Raw genomic sequence first — 23,749 nt, 5'->3', positions numbered from 1 at the left:
TTTATATACAAAACAATGAGAGGAATCAATTGGTGTAAAGAAAAAACATAGTTGTTTTTAAGAAAAAATATGGAATTGTTAATTGCAAATTACATATTTTTTCTTCAAAACAACTATGTGTTTTCTTTAGACCAATTGATTCCTCTCATTATTTTGTACGTAAAAGTATTAAGGTAAGATAATCGAAAAATGAATATTTTACAAGATATTTTACAGTTTATGTAAAATTAAGAAATTATTTCAAGCCTCATAACTCAAAAAGTACTTAACAAAAAGGTACTTAATTATAGTGTTTTGGAAAGCTCTCGAGATAAGCTACAAGAGTGTGCAAAAATATATAGGGTGTTCCATTTAAAAAAATTGAAGTGACCTTCACGTGACCTTTAAATGACTCTTCAGTGTCAAACCAATGATACCATCTTATGGCCCCTTCGAAACCATAAAACTTTTGTCTGAAACATTTTTCTCTAAAATGCTTTGTTTCCGAAATAATTGCGTGCGTTAATTAAAATGGCTCACCCTGTATATAAAATATATTAAAATATCAATTATATATATCAGCTGTATGGGTGTGTGTGTGTGTGTGTGTGTGTGTGTGTGTGTGTATACAGGGGCCCACGTAGTGTTACAAATTTATATCTCGGAAACGAATCAATTTAGAGAAAAATATTTCAGACAAAAGTAGTATGGTTTCGAGGGGGACATAAGATGGTGCCATTAGTTTGACCTGATGGTCACGTGAAGGTTACCTCCAACTTTTTAAATGGGACACCCTATATGCTTTTGCATATTCTTGTATCTCATCTCGAGAGCTTTCCAAAACACTACAATTAAGTTAGTTTTCATTAAGTATTTTCCCAGTTATGAGGCTTGAAATCATTTCTTAATTTTGCATAAACTGTAAAATATCTTGTAAAATATTTATTTTTCGATTATCTTACCTTAATACTTTTATGTACAAAATAATAAAAGGAATCAATTGGTGTAAAGAAAACATAATTGTTTCGAAAAGAAAAATGTAATTTGCAATTAACAATTACATTTTTTTTCTTAAAAATAATTGTGTTTTTTTCTTAAAAATAATTGTGTTTTTCTTAAAAATAATTGTGTTTTCTTTACACCAATTGATTCCTCTCATTATTTTGTACATAATAGTATTGCGACATTCTCCATCTTGACGAAAAAGTATTTTGAATGTAGTGAAAAATTCTCTTACTTATTATTACAGCAATTAATATGACCTCACACAATACACCATAAATAGAACTCCAAGCTGAAAAATGTGCTTACATGTAAAAAAATAAGATTATAATGGAAAGGCTATTAAATTATAAAAAATGATCCATTTTGTACATTGAAGTGACATAAGGCCATACATATTTACGAATAATAATTTTGAGAACTTTCACGCATACTTTTGCAGGACAAGCACAAAGTCATTTTTCCGTCATGAGCAGTATATGTTACTGAGGTCAAATTTTCGTCACATGACTATTTCGAGTCAAAATAAAGTCATTTTGACTTTTTCTTGACTTTAGTGTTCCTTGGGAATTGCTGAATGTCAGAGTGAAGTCAGGCGGTAAGTGGAGGTACAAGGTCAAATTCCTCTTCTTTATCTGCAGCCTCGATGACGCACCATTTGCACCAACTGTCTGCTCCTTTTGGACAGTTTTCATGTCTCGGATTTTCATTTGTAGAGCATAAATGATAATAAGTTGCTATTATGGTTTTTTCCATATTATCAACAGAGTCGATATTTCGTCTAATAGCCAATTCATAATATTTCGTAAGTTTTCTAATTAAAAAATCGGTCAATTTTCCTTTTCTTTCAAGTTTTTGACTTTTTTTAACGTTTCGGAGCCGAGTGCCCATCCTTTTCTCAACATGACCTATGCATTCCTTTTTCACTACTTTAAAATCTGTTCAAAATGCATCGAGCATTAAGAAATTAACACTCGAATAAGTGTACTCGAGGACAAGGAAAAAAAAGGGGGAGTCGGGCCCAACCGTTCATTCGGCGCTCCTGGCAGCCGTTAAAGGAGATATCGCTTGTCTGTACTAACACAAAACAATGCTCGCCCTTCTGGAAAGATCCAAGATTAATAAATAACGCGTTAGGCAGTCAGATTCAAACGGAGCCTAGTAACTGTCGAGTTCCTGAAAAATCGGGACCTTTCCAGAAGGAGCTCGAGTATAAATTGATGCGCTCGGCGAACACGAAAAATTGTCTCTCCAAGTATCTCGATTCGCTCTTACACCCTCAGAAAGGATTTCTAATAACAAGACAAAAAATATTCTTGACACATTTAATCCGGTCACAATCTTATGTAGTATAAAAATGAAACAATTTTAAAACTAAAACAATAATTCTTATTCTTCTCTCTCGAATTAAATAAGATTGTCTTTATAATCTGGAAACAAGAATAATATAAAGAAATCTAAGCTATATATTCTTGCACTTAGAATAATTTGATATTAGCGCCATTTAATAAATAAGAATATATTCTTAATTTGCGACTTCTACGCCGCAACTCGATTTTCGTGTGCGCGACATGTTTCTTCATTTACCGCTATGCGGCGACACCACTCTTAATTTTTCTCGTACTCAATATTTACCATGAAATGTATATAAAGGACTTGTATTAACATAAGATCTAAAGTATATTTTTCTCCCTTAGCAGTGATGCGGAAGAGAGGACGCCTGCTCACACACAGGTTCTCTATGTGCATTTGAGCCGCATCCTCTTTCTGACATCACTGTTTATCAATTTAATTTCAAGTTGAATTTAAAATAATTTATTTAATAATCTGGATTCCTTGTTGGGATTCAGAATATTAAACAGATTATTTCAAATTAGGCGGAAAAAACTTTTAGACCAATAATTAAATTTATTTGACTTCAGCAAAATTTATTAATTCCAAAAAAATATTTTTCTCTGTGTAATTAAGAATATATCTCTTTAGAAGATCCTCTTAACTTAAGAGTATCCTCTTAGCGCTTATTTTAGTGGTATATATTCTAAAGATAAGTGGCATATTCTTAAGTTAAGAATACAATTTTTTCGCAGTAGTTGCGTGAAACCGATATGCATCTGTCGTCTTTTGTAGATAGTATCAGGATCATTTTATTCTAGATTTAAGAATTTTCTATTTAAGATAAAAATATTCTTTTTTTAATAAAAAATATGATTGGCGCTATATCGATCCTATTTTATGATAGATTGAAGTGTAATAGCATTAAATTTAGAAATCTTTTCTGTGGGTGTACGCTCTATCAGTTTAAATTGTACGTTCCGTTGCTCGCGGATCATAACGACTCTCTCCGTGACTCACCGATTTAACTTCAACTAGATTCTGGTGTTAATAATTTGATTGTTAATCGCGCGAAGACAGTGGGCTTGTAAATAGTTTATAATAAAGTTAAGATCCTGTACATACATATATATATACATCTCGTTATCGAGTCTTCTCGTTTTCTCTCGCTTCCTCCTCGGAGTCGTTCGTTTTCACGCTGCTCTCATTCTTCGGCCCATTTTGCCGAGTTATCGCAAACAAAATCATTATCATAAGGATTTAAATCTAAAATAACTTTATATGTTTTTGAGTCTCCATCGCCAATGTAATTATTATATTTTACATTATATTTGTCTTCAGACCTCAAAAACATCTCTTTGACGGCATCTACCTCCATTTTTCCTGTGAAGCCGCTATGATTTATAGCGCATTCTTCTGCATGCTCTTCATACCATTCTTCGAATTCTCTCTCATTTTTTCTCTTCTCCAATAAATATAAGTGTAAGTTTGACAGTAACTTCCTTTTACAAGAAGGTCGATGACTTTCCCAGTGTAATAACCTATGAGCGTGGTTACTCCATAAAGCGATGTGAAGCCGCGTTTTTTCCATGCCAAAAATTTTGAGATGTGATAAGGGTCTTTTATGTTTTTCATTTTCTTTTTTTTCTTCTTTAACTGCTTTTTCGCACAAATCTTCAAACACATTCTTTGACGCGAAATGAATATGTTTCACAATATTAGCATATGCATTGTTACTAATGCCTTGCCTGATATCCATAAGATTGCAAAATTTATTTATTCCTTCTCTAGCGACGCCTAAAAGTCTCATAACAAAAATTATTCTTCTATTAATTTCATAAGCGTTGTTAATAAAAGGTCCAGAGTTGATTTCTTGCCTTCCACATCAATACAAAACGATAGTTTAAAACCAAGGCCACGAATCCCTGATTCTTTAAAGCTCACGTCTTGTTTGCATTTTCTACAAATGACCAGATTCGAAATTGCACCAAAAACAGTTAAAAACTCAATAATGCGATAATAATGAGTTTGATTTACTGTAAAGTCTGTACTACTCGCAGTATTCAATTTTATTGCAGTCGCCTAATTTATTGCAATTTTCATCAGTAAACTGATTGCCTCTGAAAACTTTTTTCCGCGGTCTAGACGCACGATACGTTCTCTTTTTTTCTTTCGGATACATTTTAATATAAAATGTCGATGTTAGAACACAAACCGAGATTCGAAGAACGACTAACGCTGATTAGCGAAGCTTCATGTTTGCTAATATTGTTATTGTTATTATTTATTATTATATCTACGTAATCTTAAACATGTGAAAATCTAGCCAATATAAGTCCGTTGGCTATTTGTTGAAGTCTATTGTGCGAAAGGGAACGAGGTCACGCCGTGCGCTCTCCGGCTCTCAAGTACGCGCAGATACAAACATATCTCTGTAGTATCGTTAATACTCCAAATTTCACCCTGAAACTTTAGCATCACATTTCTCAGATGCTATATTATTGATTTAAGCATTAAAAAGAATCGATTTTTTTCGACCTGTTACATGAGTGTTCCCCTTTATTCTGACTAATTGTAAGATAATTTTCGAACGGGAAAGATGAAAATAAATCTAATGGCCTATAAATCTGCACTTCATCAGCTAAATGACATAATATGTATACATTATAGATTAAGAATTCTTGGCCGTATAATTCTTTACAATGTTTAATAAATATATTCAACAGTTCTTGGGGAAATGAACAATTAAATTTTGATATAAATTTTGCAGATATTAAAATTGATATTGCAGTATGAAAAAATAAATAATGTTCATAAACGGCTCTATCAACTATGTTTTTGAGCACAAAAGGCTCCAAGTATAATAAAAATGTACGAAACTCTGTTGCCTTCCATTTTGAAAGCATATGAAGCGTTCTGGGTCTTCTCTTAAATTCTAATGCATATATGATATTAAAGATTCTAAGTGCTCTGATAAAATATTCACCTTACGACGAGATAATCTTGTTGTCAATGCACCACTTATCCAAAAATTTAATAGTTTTCTCATCACTCCCAAGCAACAAGCGTGCATATAATCAATTGGGAAAACAGTGACCATTCTGATTTTTAATTTAACTAAAGGAGAGATTCCAAACATGATGATCCTCATCTTGTTGATTAGCAAAAGAAACATTTGTTCTTTTCGATGCGGATGTATCTCTAAACACAACTCGACTTTGTATATTGTTATAATCCCCAAAAACTTACCTGGTCATTATATACATTAGCGATTCCTCACCGATTTCACTGACCTTGAAATATGTTGTCGGGAGCATGATTCTGAACAACTTTTCCTTATACATGTTACCGCCGCTCGGCCTTAGTTTCCAAGATATTTATAAAAATATTTTATGGTTTTGCAATATTGTCACCATTATGAAATAACTTTTTTGCACCATGTATTCAGTTTTTGACAAAGTAATAATGTTTACCAAAAAGAGTTGTAAAGCGAGATCCTACCAGCGGGGTGGTTACGGGAGGAGGGGCCGAAGGCCCCCTTGCACCCCCCGCGCGCGCGCGCGCGTGTGTGTGTGTGTGTGTGTGTACACATACATTTCTGATATTTTTTAATTGTATTAAATTGTATTAAATTCTATACAAATATTAATTGTTAATTGCAAATGACATATTTTTTCTTCGAAACAACTATGTGTTTTCTTTACACCAATTGATTCCTCTCATTATTTTGTACATAAAAGTGTTAAGGTAAAATAATCGAAAAATGAATATTTTACAAAATACTTTACGGTTTATGTAAAATTAAGAAATGATTTCAAGCCTTATAACTCAAAAAGTACTCAATAAAGAAATACTTTATTATAGTGTTTTGGAAAGCTCTCGAGATAAGCTACAGGAATAAGTAATAAAAAATAGGAGGTTCTATTTAAAAAATTGAAGATGACCTTCACGTGACCTTAAAACGACTTTTCAAGGTCAAATGACACCATCTTATAGCCCCCTTAAAGTCAATTAACTTTTGTTTAAAACATTTCTTTCCTCAACGCTTCGTTTTTGAGATATTTCGCATTATCAACTTAAATGGGACACCCTGTATACATATATGTATATATATATATTTATATATATATTCTTTAAATAATAAGCAAATTATATAAAAATGTATAAAGAATAAGTATATATACATATATACAGGGTGACCCATTTTAACTTAGGCAGCCAAATAACTCGAAAAATAAGCAAGATAGAGAAAAATGTTTTAGACAAAAGTTGTATGGTTTCGAGGGGGCCATAAGATGGTATCATTGGTTTGACCTTGAAGAGTCATTTGAAGGTCACGTGAAGGTCACTTCAATTTTTTTAAATGGAACATCCTATATATTTTTGTACATTCTTGTAGCTCATCTCGAGAGCTTTCCAAAACACTATAATTAAGTACATTTTCGTTAAGTACTTTTTGAGTTATGAGGCTTGAAATAATTTCTTAATTTTACATAAACCGTAAAATATCTTGTAAAATATTCATTTTTCGATTACCTTACCTTAATAGTTTTATGTACAAAATAATGAGAGGAATCAATTGGTGTAAAGAAAACACATAGTTGTTTTTAAGAAAAAATATGGAATTGTTAATTGCAAATTACATATTTTTTCTTCGAAACAACTATGTGTTTTCTTTACACCAATTGATTCCTCTCATTATTTTGTACATAAAACTATTAAGGTAAGGTAATCGAAAAATGAATATTTTACAAGATATTTTACGGTTTATGTAAAATTAAGAAATTATTTCAAGCCTCATAACTCAAAAAGTACTTAACGGAAAGGTACTTAATTATAGTGTTTTGGAAAGCTCTCGAAATAAGCTACAAGAATGTACAAAAATATATAGGATATTCCATTTAAAAAAATTGAAGTGACCTTCACGTGACCTTCAAATGACTCTTCAAGGTCAAACCAATGATACCATCTTATGGCCCCCTCGAAACCATACAACTTTTGTCTAAAACATTTTTCTCTATCTTGCTTATTTTTCGAGTTATTTGGCTGCCTAAGTTAAAATGGGTCACCCTGTATATTATATGTATACTTTTATTATATTATATAGGTATATTTATATTTAGTTGGTAAAATAGATATTTATTATTTACCTTACGCTCCAATTATCATACCTTACTGGCTCTTATTTGCCAACTTTTAATAAATATTTTAATAATTTATTATTTAACTTGCACTTTATTATTTGTCACTCATTATTTGTCTACTCAAAATGCGGTTAATGACACATGTCATTAATATCGCAAAGTATCGCTAGCGTAATCTTTTGTTGAGAGTAGGAAACATATATATGTTTTCTGTTCCCATGTGTTGTGTACATGTGTGTTGATGACGATGATAAAGACGTTTCTTAATTGAAAATTTTCAGATTTCGATTTTGCGTTATGATATTTCCGTTTATAGATCATGCAGCACAAAAATAAAGATACTTTCTTTATATAATTCAAACTCGCTCTATCAATTAAACCTAGTAAGAATTCGATCCGTTCAGCCGTTATTGAAATCCGGTAATCTGAGTTACTCTCAACTGTCCGACTCGCGTATAGATACACAGAGTGCCTCGCTAATGCTTCGCATGAACTTGGCGCAAGACACTGCGTGTCTCTTGATAGTCTGAAGGACTATAACTTTATTTTATCGTTAATATAAATTTTATAATTAGAACGCGATAGAATGTTCGCGACCTTGCGGTTTTACGCGGTACCATCTCAGCGAACCATGCGCAAGTTCGCCGGAAACGCGAAAATGCCAACGAAAGGTTTCGACTTTGAACCTCTTTCGCTTGCGTTAGACTTGACCGCCACGAAAAATCTTCCATGACCGCATATGGTCATATCGCTAGGCGATCCCCTCCAAAATACCCCCAAAAACGAGGTGTTAAAAACCGTCCACCGCGAGTCCGCGGCGGACAATCGTTGATTAAAAATCAATCGATAAAGAATGCGAATCTGGGCTAGTTACTATTCAGCGCGTCAATAACACTTAAAGTTGTCACGTACGACTTCCGCTTAAATCGCCGTCGGATAGACGAAGTCGGGATCAGAGTCCGGTCGTCGTAAAAAAAAAGCGAGAGCGTGTGTGAATGTGAAGAAAGAATAAGTGTTTATTATAAATCATACAATGTATGTGTGTGTGTGTTTTACAATGTGAGTGTATGTGTGTTGCACGTGGTGTATGTTAAATACACCGCGAAACGCGTGGTGTTGTACGGTTTCGCTGGGCGAAGAATATGCTAGGAATATATGCGTGGTTGTATCGCACGGTATAAATGCACGTGAGGTTGTACGCAATAAAAGCGTTGTTCGGAAATGCAGAGAGAGAGTTACTTATAATCCGGTAATAACGTCGCTTTCGCAATGCAAGACGCTTCGTGTATCGCGCGTGTTTACAATCAGGTGTGTTCAATGACCGTTTGACGTAGCGCGTCTCGTTTTTTATTTCGCGTGTCTGGGCGGTCGGTCTAGCCCCGTTTTTCTACATACGTCTTTCGTAGGCGTGTGATTCCGTGGATCGGCTGGTTATTTCGGAATAGGTATTTTCTTATAAATACAGAAATAATTCCCGGTATAGATAGGAGATTTCCGGGAGCGCCGTGCCGATGAGAGTACTCGTCCGAGGTAGCTCTCCTCTCTACCTCGAGATTTAATGCACCGGCATTAGGCGGTCGGATGTTGGACCGATTATCGAGATCCCTCGATCAAACCGGAGTGCGCTCGGGTTCGTTTATACGGTCGGAAAAAGTGTCTGGATGGATTAAGCCGAATCAAGTATCGAGAGAGCTCGAAGGAGGAAGAGTTCGCTCTACCTCCGTGACTTGAAGCTGAGCTAACTTTCTAGGAGCGGTCTAGGTTTCCTCGGTATGCTTCACTTGCGTGAGCGGACTAGGAAAAGGTGATTAGTTATCCCGATGCAGCCTTTTTATACCGGCTAATTGCCCGCGCCGGCGCGCGGCGGTATTACCCCTTCCGAATGGGTTTCGGGAAACGGTGCGGTCGGGCCCGTTCAGAGGGGTTCGAGAGGTGCGCCGAACGCGGATTTTCGCCGGTCGGCGGTTCGGGCCGCATCGGTTACGCTCGGCGGTGTTCGGCTAATTTTTAGCCTTAACGGCTTAAAGCCGTTCGAAGATAATTTAAAAAATTGTGGGCGGACCGCGCCCCTGCCTATGCCCGGCGGGTATTCTGCCGGGCGGCAGCTTCCGGCGGATCGCATGCCGGGAATACGATGCATCTCAGAGGGTGCACGGGGTGCATCGTTGCATCAACCCCCTTAAAATTGTGCCTGAATTCGAGGCACACCTGTGAGCTCGATGTGCGTAGTGGTCGAAGCGAACGGATGGTTGGTCGGTCGGACGAATGGACCCTCTGGTTCGGACGGATCTTTAGCTGATCTTCCGCTTATAGCGGAGCTTTCCGTCCCCGGAAAAACGTAGGATCCACCGCCCTTTCGGTGTTCGTGGTTTGTAGCGTCGGCTCACATGTACCGCGAAGTGCGGTACCTCCACAATGAGGCCGGGCTCGATCTCCACCTTGATTGGAGGTGCGGTTAAGGGCCCTGAAGGCCGCAGGATCTCTTCCTTCGGGGCCTCAGCTGCGGTCTTTTTCAGCGGTGGTGGCGGCTTTTCGTAAGGCCGGATCGGCCTTCTCCCTGGTGGTGGCGGAGGCTGGGCCAAGAGCATCTGCCGCTTTTGCTCGTTGACCCGGTCGGACCTTTGGACGATCGTTCCGACCATTGGCGGCCGCGGCTGCGGCTGCTGTCGCGGCTCTGGTGGCGGAACCGGAGGCGTGGGATGCGCTCCTTGATCGGCGGGTTCGCCGAGGTACTCTTCGATAGCTCTAAGTATTTCTTCGCTGCTCGACATCTCGAATCGAAGTGACGCTCAAGTCACTCGCTTTCGTCTTTGCTATCGTCATCGTTGTTATTGTTGTTGTCCTCGTCCTAGCTGTCGGTTTTCGCCGATTTTAAATCCTGAATATGTACGTGTCGGAGCCACTTCCCTCGCCTGCTGCGAAAATCGACGATTACTGGCGAAATCAGCCGACGTACTTCGTATGGCCCGTCGTACTTTGGTGCGAGCTTCGCATTGAAGTTATCCGCTTTTTTGGAGAGCTGGTGACTTTTCTTCCACACCCACTCGCCCACGTGCGGTTTCCAGGCTCTTCTTCTCAGGTAATAGTGCTTTTGCTTTTCAAAAGCTCGGGCGAGATTTATTTTTACCAGCTCGTTTGCCTCTTGTAGTTGTCTAAATATTGTCTCGGGAGCTGGCGGTTGCTCGTTCGGTGGATCGTCGGCCACAGGCGAAATTAATTCGCGTCCGTAATTTAGGAACGCTGGGGTGTATCCTGTGGCGTCTTGAACGGCGGTATTGTACGCGAATTGGAGCGCGTTTAGTTTTCCGTCCCAGGCCCTTTGATCTTTTTCAATGTATTGACTGACCATGGTTTTTATCGATCGGTTAGTTCTTTCCACTGGGTTGCAGTGCGGTGCGTACGCTGGTGTGGTCACGTGCTTTATATTGCACTCTTTCAATCTCTGTTCCAACTGTCCTGACCGTAACTGCGTGCCGTTGTCCGATAGGATGGTTTCCGGTTTTCCATGCCGCAGGATTATATTGTTTGTCACGGCCTGTGTAACGGCTTCGGCTGTCGCTCGGCGTAGAGGCACCAGTTCGGTCCATTTTGAGAAACGGTCCTGCATAACTAGCAGCCAAGTGTGTCCCTTCCTTGATCTTGGCATTGGGCCTATGAGATCAATGCAGACCTGCTGCCAGGGTCGTTTAACCTCTGTTGCGTGCAGTTTTCCTGCCGGTTTCTCTTGAGATGCTTTGTGGCTCTGGCAATTTCTGCAATTCCGGACATATTTCGTAATGTCGCGGAACATCCCTGGCCAGTAATGTCCCTCGGCAATTCTTGCTATAGTTTTCGCAATGCCGAGATGCCCCGCCGTTGGTTCGTCATGATACTTCTGCAGAACCTACTGCCGTACTGGTGTCGGGATACACAATTTCCATTGCTCATCGCTGCTCGTTTTCTTGAAATTCAGTGTGTACAGGATGTGTCGGTACAGTTTTCCGTCCTTAATTTTGTATCCTGGTCTGGTGGCTGGGTCCTGCCGTACTTCTTCCAAAATTCGGTCGTACCACCGGCAGCGTTTTTGTTTGACGGCCGAGATTCAGGGTAGCGTGACAGTGCGTCTGCCACGCGGTTCTGTACCCCTCGACGGTATTTGATGTCGAACTCGTATTGCTGCAACTCGAACACCCAGCGCCCGAGTCGTCCGGTCGGAAACTCCAATTTTTGCAGCCATTTCAGGGCCTGATGGTCAGTTATGACCGTGAAGACGTAGCCTTCCAAATAACTTTTCATCTGCCGGATTCCCCAGACGATCGCCAGGCATTCGAGTTCGGTTGCGGTATAATTTCGTTCTGCAGTGTTTGACGTTCGACTCGCGTACGCTATTACTCTTTCGCCGTCCTCATGTTGTTGCGTACTGCACCGAAGCCGGAAGTGCTCGCGTCGGTTTGTAACACGAACCGTTTTGAGAAATCCGGGCAGGCTAACACTGGAGCGGAAACCAGTTTCGCTTTTAGTGTGCGGAAAGCCTCTTCCTGCTCTTTTCCTCATGTCCAGCGCGCATTCTTTTTTGTGAGTCGCGTAAGAGGCATGGCTATTTCGGAGAAACCCGCAATGAATCGTCGATACCACGAGGCCATCCCGATGAATTGCCGAATTTGCTTAACTGTTCGCGGTTCTGGCCAGTCGGCCACTCCGCTAACCTTTTCGGGGTCTGTCCGAATCCCCTCCCTGTCAATGATGTGCCCCAGGTACTTTAATTTATCTACGCAAAATTTGCATTTGTCAGGGTTCAGCCGTAATTGTGCATTTCGGAAGCGGCGGAAAGTCTCGGCGAGCAGCTTGAGGTGTTCGTGGAACATTTTACTAATTACGATAATATCGTCTAAATAGACAAATACGTAAGGTTCTAAGTCTGGCCCGAGGACTGTATCTAGCAATCTTTGGAATGTAGCCGGTGCCGAATGCAACCCGAACGGCATTACTGTGAATTGGTACAGTCTCTTCCCCGGAATTGTGAACGCGGTTATCGGTCGGCTCTCCTGTGCGAGTGAGACTTGCCAGTACCCGCTTTTCAAGTAGAGCGTGGACAGGTATCGTGCTTCTCTCAGTTTATCCAATGTCGCGGTAATTTGCAGTAACGGGTATGCATCCTTGTGTGTTACGTCATTTATCCGTCAGAAATCTATGCAGAATCTATGCTTGCCATCTTTCTTTTTCATTATTACGATGGGGGAGCTCCATGGGCTATGTGATGGTTCGATTACGCCCTACTCCATCATCTCGTCCACTTCTTTATTGATAATCGCCTGCATGGCCGGATTGCGTGGTCGGTATCTTTGCTTGATGGGCGTCTCCTCTTTTAGACGTATGTGGTGCTCTACTTTGCTGGTTGACCCGCGGATATTCTCGAATTCTCGTAGTTCCTTCTCTAAAAACTGCTGCAGTCGTTCCTTCTCGTCCGGAGTTTGCACGGCCAGCCCCCCGATCGTATTGCACCTTGGAAGCCATTTTTTGATGTGCTTTGGCGGGGGAGGGATCCCCAAGCGGAGTCGGTACTGCAAATCTATCCCTATAATTATTTTATCCTCCATGTGTGGAAGGACGAAAAAGTTGTGTGTGATGATCCGGTTGCCCACTCGCAGCAGGAGTTTCATATAACTATGTGTTTCGCCTGTGGACCCGTTGGCTAGGCATACTGCCCCTCTTTCTACCTTGATCTCAATTTCTTCGGTGTTCAGGATCTCGGACGTGTGTTTATTGATTAATGAGATCTCTGACGCCCCATCTATCAGGGCGTTATAACTCCGTCCCTGAATGTGTATCTTCATACGCGGTCACGGTGTGAAAGTTATGTGGGGCTCGGGGTTGTATTCGCGGCCGCGTTCTCCCCGGCCCCGGAGGCTTTTCCCGCCTTCGGGTGGCAGTCTTTAGTCAGGACTTCGTCCTGACCGCATTGCGAGCAAAATTTCTTTGCCTGTCTCCGGCACTGCGCGCGCGTGTGCCCTCTTTGTTTGCACCGCCAGCAGCAGTCTCTCTTACTGTATACCGCTGCTATTGCCGGTGCTGTGGTGTCTTTCTCCCGTTTTACTGCCTCCTTTTGTTCTTGTACTATATCCTCACATTCCGCGGCCCGTGTTTGCAATTCTGTTATATTCCGTACGTCGTCGATCCTCACGTAATGTTTATACGCCGGGTTCATATTCTCGTAGATTACCTCGAGCTGCTCGTCTCGCGAGTATCCCCCGGCCCGACGCATCAGTGTCATCATTACCGTGACGTACTGTGCAAATTTCTCTGTTGACTGTTGGTGCCGCCCCATAATTTCTCGACGCAGTGTGGCCGCGTATCGCCGTGGCAAAAATTGCCTTCGAAAATCGCGCTCAAAGTCGCCCCATGTCTCCCAGGCATCCCGATAATTCCTGAACCATAGGAGAGTATCCCCTTTCAATCATTCCGGGAGCCCCTGTAGTAGTTGAGTTGGTGTGAACCCGTATGCCTGTCTTATTTCTAAGATATAAAATTCAACCCCGAAGGGGTAGTTTTTGAAAATTGTTCCCGTACGATAAATTAATCTCACACGTACGTATTTTCTTTACACCAATTGATTCCTCTCATTATTTTGTACATAAAAGTATTAAGGTAAGATAATCGAAAAATGAATATTTTACAAAATATTTTACGGTTTATGTAAAATTAAGAAATGATTTCAAGCCTCATAACTCGGAAAGTACTTGATGAAAAAATATTTAGTTACAGTGTTTTGGAAAGCTCTCGACCTCAGCTATAAGAATATGTAATAAAAAATAGGGGTTGCCATTTAAGATTTTTATGGTGACCTTGACCGCGCTTTTCAAGGTCATCCCAAGGTCAAATAAATACCATCAGCTAATAGATTTTTTAAGCCATTTTTTTCTGTCTGAACCATTTTTTCAAAAAATTAATATTTTCTGAGATATTTAGCCGAAACTTTTGCCCTACCCTGTATATTATTATACGAAATTACTCGGAAAAATCTCCCCTATAACATATTTAAAAATAAAGCAAATCGGTGAACAAATAAAAGTAGAATCTTTATGTCAATATTTCTCACATTTATTTGTTAATAACTTTTGAATAAAGAACGACCGCCGGCTAAAATCTTCAGAATGTTAATCAGGGATAACATCTTCACAACATACGTCAATAACACATTTGTGCGAAGGTGGGCCCTTTTTATGCATAATTACCATGTTTGTCCTTAAATAATTGTTTGAAGGTCATGTAAAAGGGTCATCTTTAATTTTTTTAATAAAATTGCTTATTTTTCATTGCATATTCTTGTAGTTTATCTCGAGAATTTCCCATTAGGTTTTTCCATTAGGTTTTTGAGTTATGATAATTGAAATAATTTTTTAATTTTATATAAATTATATCTCGTAAAAAATATTTATTTTTTAATGATCTTACCTCAATATTTTTATACACAAAATAATGAGAGAAACCAATTGTTGTAAAAAATAAAACAGTTGTTTTTAAGAAAAAATGTGTAACTATTAATTGCAAGTTACACATTTTCTTCTTTAAGAACAATTATATATTTTCTGTACAGTTGATCCCTCTTATTTTGTGCATAAAAGTATTGAGGTAAGATCATCGAAAAATGAATATTGTTCAGATATTTTCATGATGTAGCGCGTTAGGTATGCGAACGTCCTTCACATGATCGCGGCAATCGTTGGTATGACGGGCCAGCGCGCCCCTTCAAACTTATCTTATTCCACGTCGCCTCAAGTACGTAGCGCGAAATAATTGCGACACATATGATCTAAGGATCATAAGCCAATCAAAGAATTGTCCTGCTTGTCGATGACTGATTGGCTTCGATAATCGAATGTTCGCGACCCGTATCGCATCCGCGAAAATCTAAAGCCTCGTTGGCTCCGACAACCAGAGACTATTGATACGAGCATTCAATCACACGTGTCTGCGACAGTCTTCCGACATATTTGCTTCATTAACGAAAGATCGACCGCTAATTCTTGTTAATTACTGATTCTGCAAAAGCGGAATCGTGTGTAAAGTGCAGGCATCGTGTATTTAATAATAATGCAACGGCCGATCGATAGAGCCGGCATCGAGCCATCCATTACAATCGATTGAACATTCTCGATCCGCGTTACTCGTACACAGAGTGGTAATCCTTGCGAACCGTAAAAATGAATCGTGACCGGAAACTGCTCGGAACTTTAGTGCCAAACTAATCAACTCGGCTAAATACACGAATTATTACTAATCGTATGTTCTCTCGTTCTTGCGCGCTCTCTCTCGTCCTTGTGGTGCGCGTTCACTTGCACCCGCTATACGTTGTATTTTCTTGCATTTGTCGAGTAAGCTCTCGCCGTTAACTTTATAATTAATGCGTTCTTATTGTAATGTTTTCGCTTCTATCATTAGCATTCTCGCTCGATTGTGTCGTTAAACTGCTCTTGTTTTAAGCGTTATCACTTGATCATGTCATTAGCACTCTCGCTCGTTCTTGTTGTGCGCGCCTGGCAATTAACTGATTGACGGATATTCGCTCCCGCGGCAACATTTGTTTAATATTGTATTTGTGAAGCATCTTTGCTTGCCAAGAGACTGTGCATCAAATTGTGAACTCTTTCACGAACATTGACTGATCTATTGTCTTGACATTATTACTATTGAATAAATGTTTTGTGTGAACGATCACGCGGACACATCCACTCCCCGTCCGACTGGTATCCCTATCGAGATAGTTCCAATTACAGGAACTTTCACAAAAACGCGTACAAATATTTTATAGTTTATGTATAAAATTAAGAAATTGCTTTAAGTCTTATAATTCAAAAAGCATTTAATGGAAAAATACTTTATTATAATGTTTTGAATTTTTCAAGATAAGCCACAAGAATATATAATCAAAAATAGAGAATTTTAAAAACCATCTTATGTCCTCCTTAAAGTAATAAAACTTTTATAATAAATGTCATCTTCTATATTTTTTGGGTTAAATGAAACATCCTGTATAAACAGGGTGTCAGGCGCATATGTATCCAAAAAAAGCATAAGTAGATCTCGTTAAACTGAACTAAAAAGTCTTTTATCATTTTGCAAAAACTACATAAAATTTCTAGATACTAACTATAAAAGATCGGCGAATGCGCGTGGCTAGAAGCGCGCGGCGGCAAAAGCGATCTGACTGTAACATAATGGCGGCGCACGACAAAGCAGTGATTGGGGAGGGGAGGAGCCTTCGCCGCGCGCCAGCAAACTCGCTCCTCCCTTATGGTTTTTTTTTACATATACGTTTGACACCCTGTATAATTATACAGGGTTTACCAAAAGTGTGGAAACCCCTTAATATTTCGAAAAATACGCATTTTTAAAAAAAATGTTTCATACAAAAGTTATAGGGTTTTATATGGCACATTACACAGCAACATTATTATGACCTCGAATAGCGTTGTCAAGGTTATGTGAAGGTCACCTCCAACTTTTTAAATGGGACACCCTATATGCTTTTGCATATTCTTGTAGCTTATCTCGAGAGCTTTCCAAAACACTATAATTAAGTTAGTTCTCATTAAGTACTTTCCGAGTTATGAGGCTTGAAATCATTTCTTAATTTTACATAAACCATAAAATATCTAGTAAAATATTCATTTTTCGATTATCTTACCTTAATACTTTTATGTACAAAATAATGAGAGGAATCAATTGGTGTAAAGAAAAAACATAGTTTTTAAGAAAAAATATGTAATTTGCAATTAACAATTACATATTTTTTTTAAAAACAACTATGTTTTTTCTTTACACCAATTGATGCATCTCATTATTTTGTACATAAAAGTATTAAGGTAAGATAATCGAAAAATGAATATTTTGCTAGATATTTTATGGTTTATGTAAAATTAAGAAATGAATTCAAGCCTCATAACTCGGAAAGTACTTAATGAAAACTAACTTAATTATAGTGTTTTGGAAAGCTCTCGAGATAAGCTACAAGAATATGCAAAAGCATATAGGGTGTCCCATTTAAAAAGTTGAAGGTGACCTTTACATAACCTTGACAACGCTATTCGAGGTCATAATAATGTTGCTGTGTAATGCGCCACATAAAACCCTATAACTTTTGTATGACATTTTTTTTTAAAAATGCGTATTTTTCGAAATATTAAGGGGTTTCCACACTTTTGGTAAACCCTGTATAATTAAACGTCTGCATAGCTATAATTATGACTATATAAAAATTTATATATTTATCTGTGCAGTCACTGTGCAGTCACATAATTATGTGCAGGAAAAGATTATTTACATATGTAATTATTGTTACGTCCAGACCCTGGAATGGAAGGACGCAACTTACTTACCCCGTGACACACTTAATTCGAGCGTGTGTATGGATCGGGTCGAACGAATGTGAAGGGCCTGACACAGGTCGGCGACCGAAGGTCTCTTTAACGCTGCGTTTTTAAGCCTATTCGCTCGATGGTCCCTTTTCGATAAAGGAATTTAATCCTTGTTACGCGGGATGGGACGTAGTGCGATCTCAAGATTTAGGGAAGAGAACGGGTTAAATAAATTATACGGGTTAATTAAATTATATATTAAATTAAAAATACAATATAATATTTATAAAGATAAAGAAAGAATTAAAAAATACATATTAGCGGTTATAACTATGTGAGTGGGTATCTGTGTGTAAGTATATATTCTCGCGGGTGTTACAATCGTTCGGAGGTCATCAGTTAGAATATACAGGGGGGAATTTACGTTAAAAATTAGGTTCTGACTGGTTGTTAGAATATATATAATTAATAAAATATAAGAAATAGGACAAAAATAAAGAAATGAATGTGTAATAAGAGTATGAATAACGCTTATTCATTAAAGGAAGTATAGAATTCGTCGCTTGCGCATATGTGTTATAGTTAGAATTAAAATTTTCTAAATTCGCTAAAACACAGGTCTAAATTAAAAAATACAATAATAAAATTAAGATAAGAGATTCGCCAAGTCTAAGTTCAAAAATTATTCATCTATTTCAATGGTTTCTCCCAAAAATAGTGATAATACAAAGGAAAATAATATAAAGAGAAAAAAAAATAATAATATAAAGATGGAAAATTAAAAGAAAGTGAAAGGGAGTAAAGAAAAAGTAGAAATGAAGAGTTAAATATATATATAAAGAAGGGCTGAGACGAGATATAAAGATAGAAAACAATACAAATTCTCGCTAAATAAATTAGAAAAGGCAACTAAAGGGAAATAAGAATTAAGGAGTAATCGCGAACCACCTTTCGGAGATTCTAGGCGAACAAAGGATTATTCGCGAACCACCTTTCGGAGATTCTAGGCGAACGAAGGATTATTCATGAACCCCCTTTCGGAGATTCTAGGCGAACGAAGGATTATTCGCGAACCACCTTTCGGAGATTCAAGGTGAATTAGGAAGAACAAGGAATGAGACTGGAAGAGGGGTGAGACAAGGATTGATTGATTGATAGTAATTAGTAAAAATTTAATGGTTATTAAATCGTTTAGAATTATTTGTCAGACATCGATTTTAAATTGTGGGATAGTAAGATATGGGAAAGAGAGAAAATAAAAATTATTCAATTTTACTCACTACTCGTTGGCATCACAAAAATGAGTGCGTTGATAAAATTGCAATGGCTGAGGTCGGAGCTTTATAACATGAAGAGATGGGTAATGGAGATGTTCACCAGAAAATTCACACGATGCACAATTAAATGTTAACAAAATCATTTTCACTGTGATATAAAACAGATTAATAATTCAATTGCATAACGCAAAAAAGGATCCTCGAGGCTATATAATTTGAATCAAATTAAGATTGCATTCTCAAAAATGTAATATGATCGAATCTCGACTGTGACTAAAGGAACGAATAAATTGTGTAAGGAACTGTGAACTGATCTGCACTGCGAATCGTTGGAAAAATTAGCGTACTGAACTGTCAACTAGAGTGCGCGTCGCGCCTTGCGCTTGCATTTTTTAAAGTTATTGCTCCTCCTCCTTACTGGATGGTAGGAATCTTTTTAAACAAATGAAAAAAATTCAATTACTCCCTTCTTAAGGACAAGGAGGCTGATTTTTGGGAGGAGAGGCGTTTCTTAAGATTTTAATTGGTTAAGCCTTTTGGCTCGAGACTTAGCTCCATCCAGTAGAGAGTGGGAGTAAGTTGATTAATTTATCGTTCTTGATGATTTAATGATTCGGAGAACGCTTGAAAGTGGCCTGTCGAACAAGCGCACATGCACTATCAATTTCAAGAATATTGTCGTATGTTTAGATTTTGATAATCTTCCTGAGAACCAGATCTTTGTTTTAAAAATTCTTTAGATAGAGCGACTTCGAACATAAAGCCGTACCAATAGATACGAGGCGGTTGAAATCTCTTATAACAACTTTTCGTCTCATAATTCACGAATTTATTTAGAGTTTCGTTAACGCTATCTCGACTGACCATTCTCAGTATTAGATTTGTTTGGTTCAAATGTCGGTTATATGCGCGGGTTAAGTTGCGTTCTTTATACGCTATCATTATTTTTAAGAAGGATCGCTTTGCGTTTCAAATGCAAGCTGATCTTTGGTTTCTTTCTTCCACAATATCGTTCCGAAGAAAGAAAAGAATCGTGGAGTCCACCGGGCGTAACATTATATATAAATATATATAATTATTATATAACATATAATTGTATATAAATAAATATATTAGGAGTTATCATTTCTCTTTTTCTTGCATTATTCTGCGGTACTTTTATAAGCTTCAATCATTTTATTATTTCTCTTTTTTATTGCACTATTTCGCGAAATTATATAATACAATATTAAATATCTGTTATAATATAATATTAAATATAAATAATCTTATAATATAATCTCACATGTGTATGCAGGCATATACACAACATAATTTTATCTCTTAAAGCACGTTTTCACTCGAACGATTGTTGTACATGAGCGCTGCAAATGCGCCTTGAAGAACAAAATCGGTTCATGTATATGTGCATGCGGACATATGTGAATCTAAATTTTATGGATATTGTGGAGAAGAATAAAAAATATTACAATTTTAATATACAATTATCATTTCAGGATCGACTGTACCAATCTTATTCGAATTGATCACAATCAAAAGCTTGTATCTACATTGTATTAGAAAAGTGTTATTAGAATTTTGATTAGTAGATTTTAGTTTCTGAAATATTCTTAATTGAATTCTTAATCGAAAATTTATTTGACATAAAATTCCGGATAATTTGTTTGGTAGCAATCCCCACGCAAAACTATTGACAAATTAATACCTCGACATTAATCACTCGACATCGTGATGCTACTGTGCGATATGATACATAATTCTGTTTATTTGACTCCCACAATAATAACTTTATATAAATAACACAATTTCTATAAATCTATTTTTATAACTGCTTATTGATTAAATCATATAATAATCTACATTATTTATATTTTATTATAAGTACAAGTGCAATTAAGAGATGATAAGGAAGAAAGTAAAAAGTATACTATGAGAATCAAGCCATCCATAACAGATCAATTAAATTTTATCAAACGATTGCGAAAAAATCCAAATAGCAAGTTCTATTACATGATCTACGCTGTGGAACGATCTTCTGAGTATTTTACTCCTTATGCTTTAAAGTAAGAAATTTCTCTGCATTATAGTTTAATTAAAGATCATCTCAATCAATAATTTCATCTGTTTTATTTTTCAATATTGCATGAAAGCGAAACAGAATTTTATACTAATTTTTGTTTTAATTCGTAACGAATGACCGATCTCGACAATCCTTGATAAAGAGTCGGGATCAGAATTCGAGAAGGTGAGATATATCGGATAGATGAATAAAATATATTTTATTAAAATTATAAAGTCTGAGTAATGTAGTGTGGCAAAATAATACAATTATATAGGTGTGTGCATATATGTGTACGTATATGTTATATATATACGTACACATATATGCACACACCTATATAATTGTATTATTTTGCCACACTACATTACTCAGACTTTATAATTTTAATAAAATATATTTTATTCATCTATCCGATATATCTCACCCTCTCGAATTATGATCCTCTCTATCACCCCAGGATTGTAAAATATAACGTCGCAATATACATATATATATATATATATATATATATATACAGGGTGTTAGAAAAGTCTGGGAACAGTCAAATATCTTGAAAACGTTTCTGAGAAAAATGTTTCGAACCACAGTTGCAGGATTTCAAAAGATCTATTTACTGGCGCTATGAGTTTAACCTTGGGTGGCGTCGCCAAGGTCAGAGCAAGGTCACCTAGAATTTTTTAAATGGGACCCCCTATTTTTTATTATTTATTCTTGTAGCTTATCTCGAGAGCTTTCCAAAACACTATAATAAAGTATTTCTTCATTGAGTACTTTTCGAGTTATGAGGCTTGAAATAATTTCTTAATTTTATATAAACCATAAAATATCTAGTAAAATATTCGTTTTTCGATTATCTTACCTTAATACTTTTATGTACAAAATAATGAGAGTAATCAATTGGTGTAAAAAAAACATACAGTTGTTTTTAAGAAAAAATACGGAATTGTTAATTGCAAATTACATATTTTTTCTTAAAAACAACTATGTTTTTTCTTTACATCAATTAATTCCTCTCATTATTTTGTACATAAAAGTATTAAGGTAAGATAATCGAAAAATGAATATTTTACTAGATATTTTATGGTTTATATAAAATTAAGAAATTATTTCAAGCCTCATAACTCGAAAAGTACTTAATGAAGAAATACTTTATTATAGTGTTTTGGAAAGCTCTCGAGATAAGCTACAAGAATAAGTAATAAAAATAGGGGGTCCCATTTAAAAAATTCTAGATGACCTTGCTCTGACCTTGGCGACGCCACCCAAGGTTAAACTCATAGCGCCAGTAAATAGATCTTTTGAAATCCTACAACTGTGGTTCGAAACATTTTTCTCAGAAACATTTTGTTTTCGAGATATTTGACTGTTCCCAGACTTTTCTAACACCCCGAATATATATACAGGATGACCCATTTTAACTTAGGCAGCCAAATAACTCGAAAAATAAGCAAGATAGAGAAAAATGTTTTAGACAAAAGTTGTATGGTTTCGAGGGGGCCATAAGATGGTATCATTGGTTTGACCTTGAAGAGTCATTTGAAGGTCACGTGAAGGTCACTTCAATTTTTTTAAATGGAACATCCTATATATTTTTGTACATTCTTGTAGCTCATCTCGAGAGCTTTCCAAAACACTATAATTAAGTACATTTTCGTTAAGTACTTTTTGAGTTATGAGGCTTGAAATAATTTCTTAATTTTACATAAACCGTAAAATATCTTGTAAAATATTCATTTTTCGATTACCTTACCTTAATAGTTTTATGTACAAAATAATGAGAGGAATCAATTGGTGTAAAGAAAACACATAGTTGTTTCGAAGAAAAAATATGTAATTTGCAATTAACAATTCCATATTTTTTCTTAAAAACAACTATGTGTTTTCTTTACACCAATTGATTCCTCTCATTATTTTGTACATAAAAGTATTAAGGTAAGATAATCGAAAAATGAATATTTTACAAGATATTTTACGGTTTATGTAAAATTAAGAAATTATTTCAAGCATCATAACTCAAAAAGTACTTAACGAAAATGTACTTAATTATAGTGTTTTGGAAAGCTCTCGAGATGAGCTACAAGAATGTACAAAAATATATAGGATGTTCCATTTAAAAAAATTGAAGTGACCTTCACGTGACCTTCAAATGACTCTTTAAGGTCAAACCAATGATACCATCTTATGGCCCCCTCGAAACCATACAACTTTTGTCTAAAACATTTTTCTCTATCTTGCTTATTTTTCGAGTTATTTGGCTGCCTAAGTTAAAATGGGTCACCCTGTATATTCGGGGTGATAGAGAGGATGAGAGGGAGCGAAATGTCGTCAAAAACACAAGACACGAAAAGAATACTCGCGCTCGGAGGAACAGGGATGGAGGGTGTTCTGCGCGAGCCGCAGCGAAGCGAAGGCCGTATCGAAATCTCGAAATTGGGCTCCAGATACGGTCTTTCACGTATCAATTCGCGAAACGACAAAATAACGCGACAAACGCTTGCCTTTTTTTCGCCACGGGCCGACAAGCTCGCCTAACGATAGAGGGGCAGGGTTTATGGAAAAGGATGTTATAATTATTTTATACGAGGCTTCACGAAAATCCAAAAATTCGACAAACACAGA

The 23,749-nt window shown here is 37.0% G+C and overlaps 1 protein-coding gene across 14 annotated transcripts in view; it reads left to right on the top strand.

The window, feature by feature from the left end:
• Window positions 1-23,749, top strand: part of LOC145974574 (dynein axonemal heavy chain 6-like) — a 424,968-nt gene that overhangs the window by 45,857 nt on the left and 355,362 nt on the right. For 10 of the 14 annotated variants that reach the window (XM_083104479.1, XM_083104480.1, XM_083104482.1 and 7 more), the window contains one exon: window positions 20,951-21,131. The exons of 1 other annotated variant lie outside the window; for it this stretch is intronic. In XM_083104479.1, coding sequence (XP_082960605.1) covers window positions 20,951-21,131 — 181 coding nt within the window. Of the gene's footprint in view, window positions 1-20,950; window positions 21,132-23,749 lie in introns of those variants that run through there. 3 more of the 14 variants (XM_083104490.1, XM_083104487.1, XM_083104489.1) reach the window with 1 other exon arrangement.

The sequence above is a fragment of the Camponotus vicinus genome, unplaced genomic scaffold, assembly GCF_025532165.1.
Source record: "Camponotus vicinus isolate PSW18456_S1 unplaced genomic scaffold, iyCamVici1.0 SCAF_7, whole genome shotgun sequence".
Classification (NCBI taxonomy): domain Eukaryota; kingdom Metazoa; phylum Arthropoda; class Insecta; order Hymenoptera; family Formicidae; genus Camponotus; species Camponotus vicinus.
The sequence above is the reverse complement of the archived record's forward strand: the minus strand, read 5'-3'. Positions and strand labels throughout refer to the sequence as shown.